The following is a 17,784-nucleotide window of genomic DNA, read 5'->3' as shown; positions in this document are numbered from 1 at the left end:
GACTGTGAGACATTTTATAAGGCTGAGAGAGTTAAGATGAAAAGGTCTATGGCTTTGATTAACATGGTCAGTCTTACCACTGACTTGTGGTGGTCTGGTGAACAATGGATAGGTTATATGACTGTGATCGGTCATTTCATTAATTCAAAATGGCAGCTTCATAAAAGAGTTTTATCTTTTAAAAATGTGCCACCACCATATTTTGGGGAGGTTTTATGTATGGAGTTGACTAAGGTGATGGATGATTGGAGAATAAGGGATTAAGTAGCTTCAATTTATGTAGATAATGCTAGTGCCAATGATAATTGCATTGCTAGATTGAAGAGGGATTATTCTGTAGGAGAAATTTACCCTTGGGGAATAAGGGATAAGGTAGCTTCAAAAACATGATTATGTCTATAATGCACATTGTCTATGATAAGAAACTTATACATTGGGCCCTGACAATTTTTTAGCTCTCTTCGTATTTTTAGACTTGATTTCAAATAAGAGAATGGGGAGGGAAATATTGGTCGTGTCATTTAAAGGGGTGAATTCGAACTTCAACGTTTGTAAGGTGTGTCTAGATATCGATTTTCAAATATATTTATTACTTGCATGGGTGCGCTTCTGATGAATATGGTTTTCGTGTTTAGTGTGTCCAAGTTTAAAACCCAGGATGTTGTGAACGGGATTTTTTTTAAGGGTTTCACCAGTTTGCAAAAGAAATAGTAAGGGCGCAATGATCAATCCCCTTATTTTTGTTAATTTATAATTTTGTAAATTGATTATTTTTAATATTTATAATTTTTAGGGATTATGGAATCTTTTAACTGATTTCATTTCTAGATATAAATATAAAGATGAAAATGAAAAAGAGTCGAGGCTGATGAAAGTGCTTAGTTTGAATGAATGGAGTAGAAATTGAGAAAATATGAATTTTTTAGCTTTCTTCGTATTTTTAGACTTGATTTCAAATAACATAATGGGGAGGGAAATATTGGTCGTGTCATTGATAGGGGTGAATTCAAACTTCAGCGTTTGTAAGGTGTGTCCAGATGTCGATTTTAGAATATATTTATCACTTGCATTGGGTGCGGTTCTGATAATTATGTTTGTCGTGTTTGGTTTGTCCAAGTTTAAAACCCAGGATGTTGCGAACATGATCTTTTTTTTAAGGGTTTCACCAATTTGCAAAAGAAATAGTAAGAGGGAAGTGATCAATCCCCTTATTTTTATTAATTAATTATTATTTTGTAAATTGATTTTTTTAAATAATTTATAATTTTTTAAACTAATTTTTAGGGATTATGGAATCTTTTAACAAATTTCATTTCTAGATATAAATATAAAGATGAAAATAAAAATGATAAATATGAAAATGATGAATATGCAGGTGCACCAAAATCCTCTATCATAACCGCTCTTCTCAATTCATAGACCCGCAAAAACGACGAAGAACATTGTTGTATTGGGTCCACTTCCACACCTTTAAAGCTTTTCAAAATTCTTGTCAATACTTATTAAGATCGTGGTTCTCTTCCTTTTGTTTTTTATTTGTTGATTAAAGCTTATTTAGAATGCGGTTCTGCTCCTTTTGTTTTTTATTTCTTAATTGAAGCATGTTTACAGTCTAGAATGTTAATCTCTAGAGGGATTAGCCCCGAAGTTATGACTTTGAATTCTTCAATTTCTAGGGTTTTTAGAAAATTTGGTTATGAGATTTACTGGAAATATTTTAGGTTCGATGAAGAAAAATATGAAAATTCAAAAAGGGGTTATGGTTGCAAAGGTCTTAGAATTATTTCTCCTAATGTGCATACTTTTAATACATTGATGGTGTGTTGTTATCTAAATAGTTTGATGGATAAGGTTGTTAAAGGGTATTATAATGTCGAGGAGGTTGATTTGGCTATTCTTGTTGAAAAGGATATGTGTAGGAAAGATTTCAGACTTGATGCATTAATCCTTAATATGGTGATTATGTTACTTTGTGATAAAGGTAGGTTTAAAGAAGCTATGGAGTTTTTCAGAAGTGGAGTTGCTAAGTTTGATTTGATTCCAAAAGAAAATAGCATTGAAGCTTCAGGCAGAGATGGTAGGAAAACGGTATGAACAAAATTTGAATATATATGAAACTTTTATTGATGGGTATATTAGACGAGGGAATGAAGAAATGGTAGAAGCTTTGAGGAAAAAAATTTGAAAACTCACTCATTAACTGTAAAATCTAAAATTTGTATACTAGTATATTTTTATCACTTTTTAGGGAGTATTGAAACTCCCACAGTTTATCACTTTTTTGTAAGTAAATATCGTGGCGTGCCACATCAATTTTCATAAGAGGAAGTTGACATCATGGACCAAAAGTGTGAACGGAAAACTTTAGGAGGACCTTTATTCGAATGAAAATTTATAGGGACTAAAATCAGACGATGGGTTATTTATAGGGAGCTCTGACATATTTAACCTAATATAATATAGTTTAACTATAATATATTAAGGAAATGTATGCATGAAAATTAGAAAAGGCAAGGATGAGAAACTTACCAAATGTGAGAGATGGAGATACATAGTTTGAATGAAAAGGAGTCGAGGTTGATGAAAGTGCTTAGTTTGAATGAAAGGAGTAGAAATTGAGAAAATATGGATTTTTGAGCCCTCTTCGTATTTTTAGACTTGATTTCAAATAAGAGAATGGAGAGGGAAAGATTGGTCGTGTCATTTAAAGGGGTGAATTCAAACTTCAACATTTCTAAGGTGTGTTCAGATATCGATTTTCAAATATATCTATTACTTGCATTGGGTGCAGTTATGATGAATATGTTTGTCGTGTTTGGTGTGTGCAAGTTTAAAACCCTGGATGTTGTGAACGGGGACTTTTTTTAAAATATATATGAAACTTTCATTGATGGGTATATTAGACAAGGGAATGAAGACATGGTAGAAGCTTTGAGGAAAGAAAATTTTCAAATTCACTCATTAACAGTAAAATCTAAAATTTGTATACTAGTCCATTTTTATCACTTTTTAGGGAGTTTGAAAACTCCCACATTTTATCACTTTTTTTGTAAGTAATTATCGTGGCGTGCCACATCAAGTTTCCTTAGAGGAAGTAGACAACAAGAACCAAAAGTCTGAACGGAAAACTTTAGGAGGACCTTTATTCGAATGAAAATTTATAGGGACTAAAATTAAATGATGGGTTATTTATACTGAGCTCTGACATATTTAACCTTATATAATATAGCTTAACTATAATATACTAAGGAATTGTATGCATGAAAATTAGAAAAAGCAAGGATGAGAAACTTACCAAATGTGAGAGATGAAGATACTTAGTTTTAATGAAAAGGAGTCGAGGTTGATGTAAGTGCTTAAATTGAATGAAAGGAGTAGAAATTAAGAAAATATGAATTTTTGAGCTCTCTTCGTATTTTTAGACTTGATTTCAAATAAAATAATAGGGAGGGAAAGATTGCTCGTGTCATTGAAAGGGGTGAATTTGAACTTCAATGTTTGTAAGGTGTGTCCAGATATCGATTTTCGAATATATTTATTACTTACATTGGGTGCGGTTCTGGTGAATATGTTTGTCGTGTTTGGTGTGTCCAAGTTTAAAACCCTGGATGTTGCGAACGGGATCTTTTTTTAAAATATATATGAAACTTTCATTGATGGGTATATTAGATGAAATTTGTATACCGGTTTATTTTTATCGCTTATTATGGAGTTTTGAAACTCCCACAGTTTATCACTTTTTTGTAAGTAAATATTGTGGCGTGCCACGTCAATATCTGTTAGAGGAAGTTGAAAACATGGACGAGAAATGTGTATGAAAAACTTTAGGAGGACCTTTATTCGAATGAATATTTATAGGGACTAAATTTAAATGATGGGTTATTTATAGGGAGCTCTGAGATATTTAACCTTATATAATATAGCGTAACCATAATATATTAAGGATTGTATGCATGAAAATTAGAGAAAGCAAGGATGAGAAACTTACCAAATGTGAGAGATGAAGATACTTAGTTTGAATGAAAATGAGTCGAGGTTGATGAAAGTGCTTAAATTGAATGAAAGGAGCAGAAATTGAGAAAATATGAATTTTTGAGCTCTCTTCGTATTTTTAGACTTGATTTCAAATAAGAGAATGGGAGGGAAAGATTGATTGTGTCATTTAAAGGGGTGACTTCGAACTTCAATGTTTGTAAGGTGTGTCCAGATATCGATTTTCGAATATATTTATTACTTGCATTGGGTGCGGTTTTGGTGAATATGTTTGTCGTGTTTGGTGTGTCCAAGTTTAAAACCCTGGATGTTGCGAACGGGGTCTTTTTTTTAAAATATATATATGAAACTTTCATTGATGGGTATATTAGACGAGGGGATGAAGAAATGATAGAAGCTTTGAGGAAAGAAAATTTGTAAACTCACTCATTAACTGTAAAATTTAAAATTTGTATACAAGTCTATCACTTTTTAGTGAGCTTTGAAACTCCCACAGTTTATCACTTTTTTGTAAGTAAATATTGTGGCGTGACACATCAATTTCCGTTAGAGGAAGTTGAAAGCATGGACCAAAAATGTGTATGAAAAACTTTAGGAGGACCTTTATTCGAATGAAAATTTTTAGGGGCTAAAATTAAATGATTGGTTAATTATAGTAAGCTCAGACATATTTAACCTTATATAATATAGCGTAACTATAATATATTAAGGAATTGTATGCATGAAAATTAGAAAAAGCAGGGATGAGAAACTTATAAAATGTGAGAGATGAAGATACTTAGTTTGAATGAAAAGGAGTCGAGGTTGATGAAAGTGCTTAGTTTGAATGAAAGGAGTAGAAATTGAGAAAATATGAATTTTTGAGCTCTCTTCATATTTTTAGACTTAATTTCAAATAAGAGAATGGGGAGGGAAATATTGGTCGTGTCATTTAAAGGGGTGAACTCGAACTTCGACATTTGTAAGGTGTGTCCAGATATCGATTTTCGAATATATTTATTACTTGCATTGGGTGCGGTTCTGATGAATATGTTTGTCGTTTTTGGTGTATGCAAGTTTAAAACCCTGGATGTTGCGAACGGGATCTTTTTTAAAAATATATATGAAACTTTCATTGATGGGTATATTAGACGAGGGAATGAAGAAATGGTAGAAGCTTTGAGGAAATAAAATTTGCAAACTCACTCATTAACTGTAAAATTTGAAATTTATATACTAGTTTATTTTTATCACTTTTTAGGGAGTTTTGAAACTCCCACAGTTTATCACTTTTTTGTAAGTAAGAATCGTGGCGTGCCACATCAAGTTTCCCTATAGGAAGTTAACAGCATGGACCAAAAGTGTGAACGGATAACTTTAGGAGGACCTTTATTTGTATGAAAATTTGTAGGGACTAAAATTAAATGATGGGTTATTTATAGGGAGCTATGACATATTTAACCTTATATAATATAGCTTAACTATAATATATTAAGGAATTGTATGCATGAAAATTAGAAAAAGTAAGGATGAGAAACTTACCAAATGTGAGAGATGAAGATACTTAGTTTGAATGAAAATGAGTCGAGGTTGATGAAAGTGCTTAAATTGAATGAAAGGAGCAGAAATTGAGAAAATATGAATTTTTGAGCTCTCTTCGTATTCTTAGACATGATTTCAAATAAGAGAATGGGGAGGGAAAGAATGGTCGTGTGATTTAAAGGGGTGAATTCGAACTTCCATGTTTGTAAGGTGTGTCCATATATCGATATTCGAATATATTTATAACTTGCATTATATATATATATATATATATATATATATATATATATATATATATATATATATAACCTTCATTGATGGGTATATTAGACGAGAGAATGAAGAAATGGTAGAAGCTTTGAGGAAAGAAAATTTGCAAACTCACTCATTAACTGTAAAATCTGAAATTTGTATACTAGTCTATTTTTATCACTTTTTAGGGAGTTTTGAAACTCCCACAGTTGATCACTTTTTTGTAAGTAAATATCGTGGCGTGCCACATCTAGTTTCCTTAGAGGAAGTTGACAGCATGGACCAAAAGTGTGAACGAAAAACTTTTGGAGGATCTTTATTTAAATGAAAATTTATAGGGACTAAAATTAAATGATGGGTTATTTATAGGGAGCTCTGAAATATTTAACCTTATATAATATAGTTTAACTATAATATATTAAGGAATTATATGCATGAAAATTAGAAAAAGCAAGGATGAGAAACTTACTAAATGTGAGAGATGAAGATACTTAGTTTGAATGAAAAGAAATCGAGGTTGATGAAAGTGCTTAGTTTGAATGAAAGGAGTAGAAATTGAGAAAATATGAATTTTTTAGCTCTCTTCGTATTTTTAGACTTGATTTCAAATAAGAGAATGGGGAGGGAAGATTGGTCGTGTCATTAAAAGGGGTGAATTCAAACTTCAATGTTTGTAAGTTGTGTCCAGATATCGATTTTCTAATATATTTATTACTTGCATTGGGGGCGGTTCTGATGAATATTTTTGTCGTATTTGGTGTGTCCAAGTTTAAAACCCTTAATGTTGTGAACGGGATCCTTATTTTTGTTAACTTATTATTATTTTGTAAATTGATTTTTTTAATAATTTATAGTTTTTTTAACTAATTTTTAGGGATTATGGAATCTTTTAACTAATTTCATTTTTAGATATAAATATAAATATAAAAATGAAAATGAAAATATGAATATGAAAATGATGAATATGCAGGTGATTAATATGAAAATCGACAAGATGATAGAGTAAATTAAACTCACACTTTATTTTTAAACTATTTTAATATTATAAATTATAGATAGTAATTCAAATATAAGGACATAGACCCTAAAAAATAAAAGAATTAAAGTAAGCTTTGCCACATCATTGCCATGTCACACAAGATTAACACATAAACAAAATTAAAGGGTCCATGGGGTCAAAACAGTTCTAAAATTTGTTAAAGTGGAAAACTGAATTTTAAAAACGGAAGGACAAATTTTTTTTGATCCAAATAGACTATCAAAAGTTCTTTTAAAAAATATAGTCATAGTCTTTTAACTATTCAAATCATTAGTATACTATTGTTAAATTTTGATCTCCAACTTTCACTCCCTTAAGTTTCTCTCTATCCCTCTTGATTTACTTTCTCTCACTTCTTTTTCCCGCAAAATAAACACCGCCATTTCTCTTATTTTATTCAAATTTTGTTTAAAATTATTCTAACTTTTCCTCTTTAAAGTTAGAGAATTCTAACCTATTTTAGTTGTTGCCAAAATTCTTTTTTTATAGAAAAAATTTGCTAGTTGGGAAAGTAACTGATTTGAGGTATGGCCTATAGTTTTTTTAGATTAATTAACCTCAAGGAGAACTATACTCCCTTCTTCAATTATATATAAACGAGTTAATGCAATTATAGTTTGGTCATTGAGACAATGAGTTCAAATAGAAGACAAAGTGATAAAGAGAATTAATAGCATATTTGATCAATGAAAAAAAGTTAAGAATATACGAATAAATAAAACTTCAATAAGAAAAGGCCAAACAAAAAATAGTTATTTTGTATTGATTTTGAGAATAACAAAATATTTAGGCTTAAATGCACTTTTGGTCCCCCTTTAATGACATGGCACTTCATAATTAGTCCAGTCACTTGTCACATTATTAAAATTATTTTGAAATACATTATTAATTGGTAAATTAATAATTTAGTTTTCAAAAAAATATTATATTTTGTTTTAAGGATTAAAAAATCATTGGTAATTAGGTCAAAAAATGAAATTCATTCGTTCATAATCATTTTCGTTCCATAACCAAGTTTCCTTCAAAATCATTGCCCATTGCTCACCTTCAAACGAAACTCATCCTCAAGCGAAACCTTAACCAAGTTTGATTCAGAATCGTTGCAATGTTTCTAGTTCCACTGTCATCAAAGTTGAAATAAGATGAAAAGTTTTGCTTCATGTACGCATTTCTACATATATGTCTTGTAAGTGGTCTCAATGTGTTTTATACCAATTTTTTATGCTTGTGGTCCCAACTCATTGAAACCCTAGTTTTTTAATTGGAATGATTTGTCTGTGGTCCCAATGTGTCTAACCCTAATTGTTTAATCTAAAACCCTAGCCCTGAAATTTGCCTTATTCATGCCAGCTATTGAACAAAAAATTAGGCTAAGAATTCACCATTGTGGTACACTTGTTCACAGTCCTGTTAAATGGTACCTAGATGGGGATGTAACAGAATTGAATTGGGCATGGGATGTTTATTATATATCTTACATAGAGCTAAAGAAATTGATTCATGAGTTGGGATATACAGGTTTGAAGTGCATTTGGTATGTAAATCCTAGGTTTAGTTTTGCTAAAGGTCTTACAACTATAGAAAATGATAGGGATGTACAAATATTTGCTAAAGATGTTGAGGGATTTTATTTAGGGGATGTCTATGTTGAGCATGGTATTGGTATCCCTGTTGTAGTAGATGAGGAAGAGTTGGGAAAGGATTGGAATTTGGCTGAGAATGTGGCTGAGGATGATCCTAATGTTGAGGTTGAGAATATGAATGAGGGTGTCACTAATGTTGAGGTTCAGAATGTGGTTGAGGGTGATCCTAATGTTGAGGTTGATAATATGGATGAGGGTAAGAATGTTGTTGAGGGTTCTACTAATGTTGAGGGTGAAAATATGCAAGAGGGTGATAATAATGTTGAGGCTGATTCTGATGATGTTGACTTTGTGGGTGATTCTGATGATGATTCTATAGAATTGGATTGGACTATTATATTACCTACAGATACATCAGAAGTACCAACTGAGCATGTTGTGGATGAGGATTCAGATCAGCTATACACTCCACCTGCTAGTGAAGATGAACAAGAGTATGAACATTTTCAAAATTTCCAAAGTAGTGAGACATTGAATTTCAAATTAGGTTTGGCCTTTAATAAAAAGGATGTGATCAAGGATGCTATCAAAGAGTATGCAATGGTTAACAAAAAAATGTATACTTCAAAAAGAATGGTGGAAAAAGGATGGTGATCAATTGTGAAGAGGGCTGCATGAAACCAATGGGAGAGACATTTTTTGTATCAATCTCAAAGAAGGAACTTGTTCATGCAGGAAGTGGAAGTTGAATGGGATTCCTTGCCGCCATGTTATTTCTTGTATATGGCAAATAAAGAAATCTCCAGAAGAATATGTTGATGACTATTACAAGTAAGTACCTAAATGATATTGGTCCTTGTATTTTATGGTTTTAAATAGCTATCAAACTGATATTGGTAATTGTCATGGCTGTTATTGGTAAATCTTATGCACGAAATCCAATTATTTGGAATGTAATAACAATGTCATATACCTAAATAATGGACCACAATTGTGGCCTGTTATGGATGGACAGATGGCAGTCAACCCACCATGGTTGAGAAGGTCTATTGGACGCCCCAAAAAGATGAGGAACAAGTCAAATGATGAGCCCAGAAACCCTAATTTGCTGCCAAGGACTTTATCAGCAGTTACTTGCAAGCAATGTGGAGTTGTTGGTCATAACATAAGAAGTTGCAAAGGAAAAAGAGTTGCAGATAGATCCATACCTGTTGGTGGAAACAATAAGGCAAAAACTAATGCTACTACAAAGGACAAAGGCAAGACTAAAGAAAAGACAAGGGCAAAGACTAAGGCTACTGCAACTACTAAGACAAGTACCACTGATGCATCTGAGATTGGTACATCATCTCAGGGTCCACCCGCCACACAGCCAACTCAAGAGTAGTTCTAGGAAATTTCATGAATATGTAATGTGTTTTTTGATAAAGTCATGAACAAGTTTTTGTCATGATATTTTGTTATGTATGCTTGTATTTTGGTATTTTATGTGATGTCATGAACAAGTTATTATGTGTATGAACAAGCTAAGTTATTATATGACAATTATATGTTATGATTTCTGTCAATGCAATTTTATGTTATGAACTTGTCAATTCAATTCAATTTTATGAACAAGCTAATCTAAGTTATTATGTTATGTCAATTCAATTCTATCAAAGTGAACAAGGTTGAATTCAAGAAATTTAATTAAAACACAACTTCTGATCATTTTACATTTTGACAATAGAGAAATAAACTTCATTACATTTGACAACAAAGAATTAAACTTACAAACAAGTCTACACCAACTAACAACAGATTTTAAACATAAGTAACACCACTAACCCTAACTTGCACCAACTCATAACACTACTTCATTACATTTAACATCACTAGCCCTACTTCCAAAACAAATTTCATTGAAACAAAAAAATTCATCATTAAGTTCATTGCATTCAACTTCATCTTCTGCTACTTTAATATTAGCTTCATCCACTCTTGCCCTTTCTTGATCCAACTTTTTCTACAGTAAAGAAATAATTTCCTTGGCTCTTGAAGACAGATCATCATCATACCAAACAAAATGGCTACACCTTTTATGACCCTGTACCTGCAAACAACACATGAATGAAATAAAGCACATGGCATTACCATGGTATAATAATTTCCTTCTGCAATAGACATATGCCCTAAAAATGGGTTTTTTCAGTTCCAGCAACCATGGCATTACCTTTTACATACCATACCTAAAAAAACATCGATATGGGTTCAAATCGGTCCATGAGGTCATCAATGGAGCTTCAAACCCACGCCTCCTCTCGCTTTGAAAAGAACATGAATGTGTAGCTCCGATACTACTAACTTTCGTGCATTGAGACATCTTCAGAAATGCAAAATGGGGAAAAAAAAGAATAAGAAGAAGAAGAAGAAGTTGGATGACACATGCCCTAGGTTATGAACGCAAACTTCAATGGATGAAGAAGATGATTCACAGTTCCAATTGTATAACCTAATTAAAATGATTTTTTAATCCTTAAAATAAAATATTATGTTTTTGGAAAAATAAAATATTAATTTATCAGTTAAAAATGCATTTCAAAATAATTTAATGATGTGGCAAGTAACTCTACTAATTATGAAGTGTCATGTCATCAAAACGCCTGTTAAGTGATAAGGGACCTCCAAAAATTCATCTTATTTGAAAATGGGGGATCTAATAGTTGCATTTTTTAGTTTGAGGACTAAAATGTTAGAAATGTCAATATATGGGGACTAAAAGTGCATTTAAGCCAAATATCTATTAGTTAGAAATAGAGAATTGTTTTTTCCACCCTAAACATTGCTTCCCCATCTTAGCGAAAAACTAAAATTACTCCTAAAATTCAGAAATGCATCCCCAAATGCATCTCATTCACATCCAACCTATTCATTTTTTAGTAAGACCCCAATTCTATGACTAAATTTAATTAGAAAAATGTATCTTTGTAACCTTATGGAAGTGTATTTCTGGATTCTAATGAATCCGGAACAAATGCAAAAACTAAACAGCTGAGATAAATTAACATAGATAATTGTTGCGACATACTAAAAAACAAAACATTACTTACATAATCTTTAACATAAATCGAACAATACATTTTAGAATCAAGTAGGAAGTTTCAACAACCTTAGAATATCTTCGATCAATCTCACAATCTTCGCATCCAGCTCGATCAAACCTTTTGTTTCATAACTGTGAAATGCATTCCATGTAATCCTTAAATCTTCATTTGTCTTCAGCTCAAACTTTTTGAACCGAATATTTCCTACGTTGTTAACCAAGGGTGAACAGTACTTGAGTTTCACAACTTTTCGATTGTATAAGTATTCTAGAAGATTCTTTAGTATAGATTTCAAATCTACAAGAGAGGTGTACTCAGTGACCCTGAACTCAAGTGAGGTCTTCGCACCGTTGAATTAGACTAATGCGACATGCCAATATATACTCATCCCGGTGTGATGTGAATTTTTAAAAAACATGATATGAGAGACCCATATTTATACAAGGTTTTGGACAATATGAACCTTAGAAATCTAACCCTGTCTCAGGATATGTTCTGAAAATGCATTTCCATATATAACCCTGTTTTGTTTTGTGAAATTAGGATGCATGCGGAAATACTTCTCCTTCACCTGGTCCAGAATTGTACATTCAACATATTTTAATAAATTTGGATATTTCTCACATTCCTTCCTAAAATGTATAACAACACCGGCATATAATTCTTCCATAGAAGAATCAATATAGCATTTCATGCATCCATTATTTTTTCCACTACCATGCTACATTTGACAATTTTTTCGTCTTTACCCTTTATTTGTTCGGTCCTTACCATGATTTTAGGTGGACATCTCATAATCTTTGTGATGTGATATTTAAAAAGTAATGCAAATGAAGTAAGAAACACCTTTGCAGCTCAATTCATCAATGTGGTATCGCAATTAGTGACAATAACCTTCACTGTGTTTTATGTGCCCTTCAACATTGTTCGAGAGACTTCTAAAGCCCAATTTACTTTGTCCTCTTTTTCGCTTTCCAAAAATTCAAACCCAACTGAATAAGTCTTTTTCGGTAGAGGTAGCACCAATAATTTCCAATAGTGGAAACATGTACTTATTGGTCTTATACATTGAATCAATGATTAGTATAATGGGAAATATGTTGAACAACTTAATGGAATCAGGATGAGTCCAAAATATATCTCTAATGGTTTTTTCATCCTCGCACACTCGGTACCTAGATACATAATTGTTATCCTCCAGAAGTTTCAATAGTTATTGCATTTAAGTTCTATCCCCCTTAACGCCTTGTTGTTAAGGACATGTGTATTGTATATTGCTTGATACTTTAGATATTTATGGATATTTTACGTTTAAAAGTTGCAAGTATGTTTTTAGGTTGCACCTTATTCAATGTCAAGTCAGAAAAGATTTCCTTCTCTTCACGCATAAAGAGACATTCAATGGAATGATTGACTAACTTGTCACACATGTCATGTTTATGTAAACCAAAAATCACATTAAATATCCATTTACTATTTGCCAAAATATAACTACCAACTTAAAGGGACACTCACATTTTCTTAAACCGGTCTTGTTTCAACATTCGTAGAGGAGTTGTGTACTTTCCTCATCTTTCGCATCTCAGGGTCACAAATGCAAGTCTTCTATCTGAACCATTATCAAACCTTTATATTATAAGACAAAACTCCAATTTGATATCTTCGTACGAATCCATTAGAGCATATAATCATGAACATCAAACTCTTGACCATCTGTAAATAAGTTGCCAAAACCTACATCCTTTACAACAACATATTTGACATCCGTAGATACACTAGGTTTGAGGATAACATCAGGGTGCATCATATCTAAGGTAAGCAATAATAGAAAATAATAAAAAACAACCTGAAATAAACTCTTAACTATTCTAGATATCCACTTTCGTATGAACTCACCTAGAATCTAGAAGTGCATATTCAGATTCCACGTAACTTTTTTATATTCCTTCTTATTTTGCTCCTTTTGATGCGATAAAATAAAAGAATGAAGTTGAGTACTTGAATAAGAATGAAAGGATGTTTTTTTGAAGGTTTTGAAGGAAAATATATGTTTAATCTTGAAGACGAAGAACATACATGTGTTTTATTAAATTTACCTCTTGATATTTCAAGAAATACACTTCTGAAATTGCGGTAGACATGCAAATGTGGCAATTTTTAAATTCACGCTTCAAAAATCCAAAAGTATACATCCGAATTTTTCACTAAGTTGTTAAATTAGGAAATTTATCATGGGATGGGTCCATAGATACATCTTTGGACTAATTTTTTAGAAAAAAGATGGGTGAGACTCACTTAGGACGTGTTTTGGTGTGAAAATGGTGCGCCCGAAAAATGCACTTCCGAATTTTGAGGGGTATTTTCGAAATTCCTCAGAGTGTTTTTTCACCACTTGGTGTGGTGGGATAAGCAACTCCCTAAACAATTACCATTAAGTTAGAGACATGTCTGAGCCAAATGCATGTTAGTTTAGGGGAATACATACTGCACCTTATGGATTACAACCACACCGTCGTGAAAATACAATAATACCCCCATATTTCAGAGATGTATCACCGAACGCACCCCAACTCAATACGTTCCTGAATCATTTCCTAAGTCAATGGGAAAAAATTACAACAATGCATCTCAATATAATTTACGGAGATGCATCTTGGGGCGGTGTTTGATTAAAAACCTGCCAGAACCCTTTCTTCTTCCTCACTTCTAAAAAACACTCTTTGGTTTTACATTCTCTCAAAATCATTCAACCAAATTCAAATATTCTTCCATCAACATCAAGTCCATCAAAGAGCTCACATTCTATCAAAATCATTCAACCAACTTCAAAGCTTGTAAATGTTTTCTTTTTTCTAAACTTTTTTTAGTTTCTATATAAATTTGTAGAAGTTGATGAGTAGGTTATGAAATAGGTAGTTTATACATGTTATATAAATGAGAAATGTGTTTGATAGGTAATTTTGTTGATCAATGCAGTATTTTTTCTATTTTGGGGGACTGTATTTCGTCATTGACTTAAATGTGAGTTGCAGAAAATTCTGGAGTTACATCACCGGAATTTTTCAATGCATTTTTTGGCATTTTTTGCTTGAACTCATTATGTTTCAAATGTATATGTGTAACACTTGTGTGGTTCACTTACAAGCATAATGGCTGATAGGCAAGATCGATAGGATTTCACAACATGCATCGGTTCAGAGGGAAAAGAGTCAACCATCGTAGGCTCATGTTACCTCTAGCCGGGTTGATGTGGAGGCGTCAGCTTCTTGGTTTTATGTGTCTCCGCCTTCTTCTTCCCGTAGAAAAAGAATGTCACCTACTCACGTATGTCCACGTTCATCTTCCCGTAAGCGATAAGTTTCGCCTATTCAGGCACCCGAGGCAGTAGAGGCATCCAAGTCATCGAAGGTACCTCAGGCACTAGAGGTACTTGATGCATCCCAAGAACAAGAGGCAGCAGAGGCACCCCAGGCACAAGAGGCACTTGAGGGGTTTGGAGGAGGCTCGTCAAACATGTCATTGTCGCCTCTTTACCCTAACCATACTACCATATATGTTTGGACTGAAAGGTAAATTTTAGTTTGATTCATTCTTTGTAAATCATGTTTGTTATAATATTAAGAGTTTAATACGTTGATTTATTTTTCTACAGGACTGTGAAGCTCTGAAATTCATGAACTATGGTCAAAAGATTATTGAGATGTGGCAGGCTAATGAGCTGTAGTTTTAGGATGTTTTGCGGCTATCTGGGATGAAAGACTTTTGCAAGACCGGTTATGTTACGGATAACCATGGAATGTTATCCGCGTTTGTAGAGAGATGGCATACGAAAACGTCATTATTTCATCTTCCACATGGTGAGATGTCTATCATATTGAACAGTGTTTTTTGTCTACTGCATCTTCTGATTAAGGGGAAAATTTTATATCACAGGAGGATTAACAGAGATGATGCATTAGAGATGATGGTAGGATATATATGGGAGTTTACCTAGAAGATGTCGTGAAGGATTTAGAATCCACTCAAGGTTGTCATGCTAGGTTTTGATTATTATAGAGGGTGTATACACAAGAGTTGCTTAGAGCAGAGCAAGATGCTGGTGATGACAAATAGGATGTGCAATATAAAGCATACTTGTTGTATTTGGTTGGCACTTCCAATTTTGCGGACAATTCCTCTTATGTGCATGTCATCTACCTGTGATACTTTGATGACTTTGAGTGAATCCATGAGTACAATTGAGGGTCCGCTTGTTTGGTCTACATGTACTATAAGTTATTAGAAGGTTGTATATGAAAGAATAAACAGGTGACATAAACCATCCCACGCATATCCGACTAGTTATGTGTGCTTACCTAGACTAATGATATGCCATGTGATTTTGCATTCACCCCGCTCAAAGGGAACGAAGTGACGGAGCCATACCGAGTGTATCTTGACCCCTTGGTAGCAAAGTATATACACTTCCATACGTGCGTAGATCACCGTGAGACTCGCCTCTTTGAAGACATAGTCTTATACTCGGGATGGTAGGCTTGCGGTTCACGTCTGATGTTTCCCGATCTACCTAGATGCGTCATGCGATAGTTTGACTACATGAAGTTTATTCCCAAAGACCCCTCATTTTCTCCTCATCCCAATTTGACACGTAGATATATAGATGTTATGTTTGATGATTAACTTAATCATCTGGTACCGGAGGAGGCACGAAGTACCATAGCTCATAGTGACTGAAGTTACGCAGAGGGTTACATCTAGTGGTTCTTTAGGATGTCACATCCTTATCTAATACACGATGCTTGAAGAGATCCACCTAGGCCAATTCATTAGGAGATATTGGAGGAGGAACAACCTAGGGAGGATCATGTTATTGTTGTGTTGCCTATATGTCATTGTATCATGGATATTGCCATATTGGGCAGGCGAGTATTGAGAGAGGACTCTTTTCGGATGACTCTGAGGTGAGGGACGTTCTAGATGCCATAATGACAGAGGCATAGGGGACATTGCAGTACAGGAGACAACGTAGGAACAGGGGGTCCCAAGTCCTTCATATGTAGTAGTTTATAGTATTTGTATTCTGAATTTATTATCGATTGTATTATATTTTGACTTCATGGTGTGCTCTAGATTTATTACGTTATATATGTCATTTTCTTCATATCGGTTGTGTGGTTTATACAAAAAAATAGAAAAGGATAGTATAGCTATAACATATTTTTTTAATTCAACAAAGTTTCTCTAAATCAAAATCAAAAACCACTATCTAATGTGGTTACGGAGATGCATCTCCGGAGTCTAACTAGAGTGGTTTCGGAGATGCATCTCCGGATCCTAACTAGAGTGATTACGGAGATGCGTCTCCAAAATAAATTTTGGAAAATAAATTGGGGGTGACTCGGGTTTAATGTTTTTTCTCAAGAGAATAGTGCATCTGAAGGTACATCTTCGGAATCTAAAGGACGATTTAGGATTTTTCATATGGTGTTTTTCCACCGCTTAGGGTGAGATTAAAAATACCCTTAAGTTATGCTACTCTTTCCTCAATACCATGGCAATCATAAGAGAATTTACCCTGGCACCCCCCGCGTTATACCTGGCACCCACATAATATATGTGCTTTTACCGTCATACCCTTGTCTAAAGTTATTGATTTTTCTTAAAGTATGAGAATATACCGAAATTTTTCAAAACTACATTGGTAATTTTGTAAAAATGGACAAAAATGCCGGTAATTTTAGTATAAAAAACCAACAATTTTTTTTCTATGAATAAATATCAGCATTTTGAAATTTTTGATTTTGACATCCGGTATTTTTGAAATATTTGATATGTACCAAAAAGTTCAGGAGATTTCGAAAAATCTAATATATATTGAGGTATTGAATTTTGTTTTATATATATATATATATATATATATATATATATATATATATATATATATATATATATATATATATATATATATAATGTGCTACATATACGAATACAAAATCAATTATGATGACTTCTTAACTTCGACTTCACAGTACTTAATGTGTCTCGCATATGTTGCTTCTCATGTTTTTGCATCTTTAGTATAATTATTTCTCCAACGATATGTGATGGAAGGCAATGGACAATCAAATTTCAATTTTACTTGAACCCAATGATTATTGTTGACAAAACCAACAATAATAATTTTATGTTTACTCGTATACATAGGTGGAGCTACGACAAGTGAGAAAATGTGATGCTAAATTTCTTGGACAGGGAGGCAAATATGACATGTATCTACAAACAATAGTGTAACACATATCAGAAATCATCATTC

At 33.0% G+C, this 17,784-nt stretch overlaps 1 protein-coding gene across 1 annotated transcript; it reads left to right on the top strand.

Annotated features, from left to right (window-relative positions):
* Positions 1 to 8,148: 8,148 nt before the first annotated feature.
* Positions 8,149 to 9,042, top strand: LOC131649849 (uncharacterized). Its single transcript, XM_058919600.1, has one exon. The coding sequence runs from the start codon at positions 8,149 to 8,151 to the stop codon at positions 9,040 to 9,042; it is 894 nt and encodes a 297-aa protein (XP_058775583.1).
* Positions 9,043 to 17,784: the final 8,742 nt, after the last annotated feature.

The sequence above is a fragment of the Vicia villosa genome, linkage group LG2 (genome assembly GCF_029867415.1).
Source record: "Vicia villosa cultivar HV-30 ecotype Madison, WI linkage group LG2, Vvil1.0, whole genome shotgun sequence".
Lineage (NCBI taxonomy): Eukaryota > Viridiplantae > Streptophyta > Magnoliopsida > Fabales > Fabaceae > Vicia > Vicia villosa.
Note: the sequence above shows the minus strand (reverse complement) of the source record. Positions and strands in the feature narration are given on the sequence as shown.

What these genes read in the sequence shown, in the direction of transcription:
- LOC131649849 (XM_058919600.1), top strand. Translation starts at nt 8,149, where the DNA reads ATGCCAGCTATTGAACAAAAAATTAGGCTAAGAATTCACCATTGTGGT.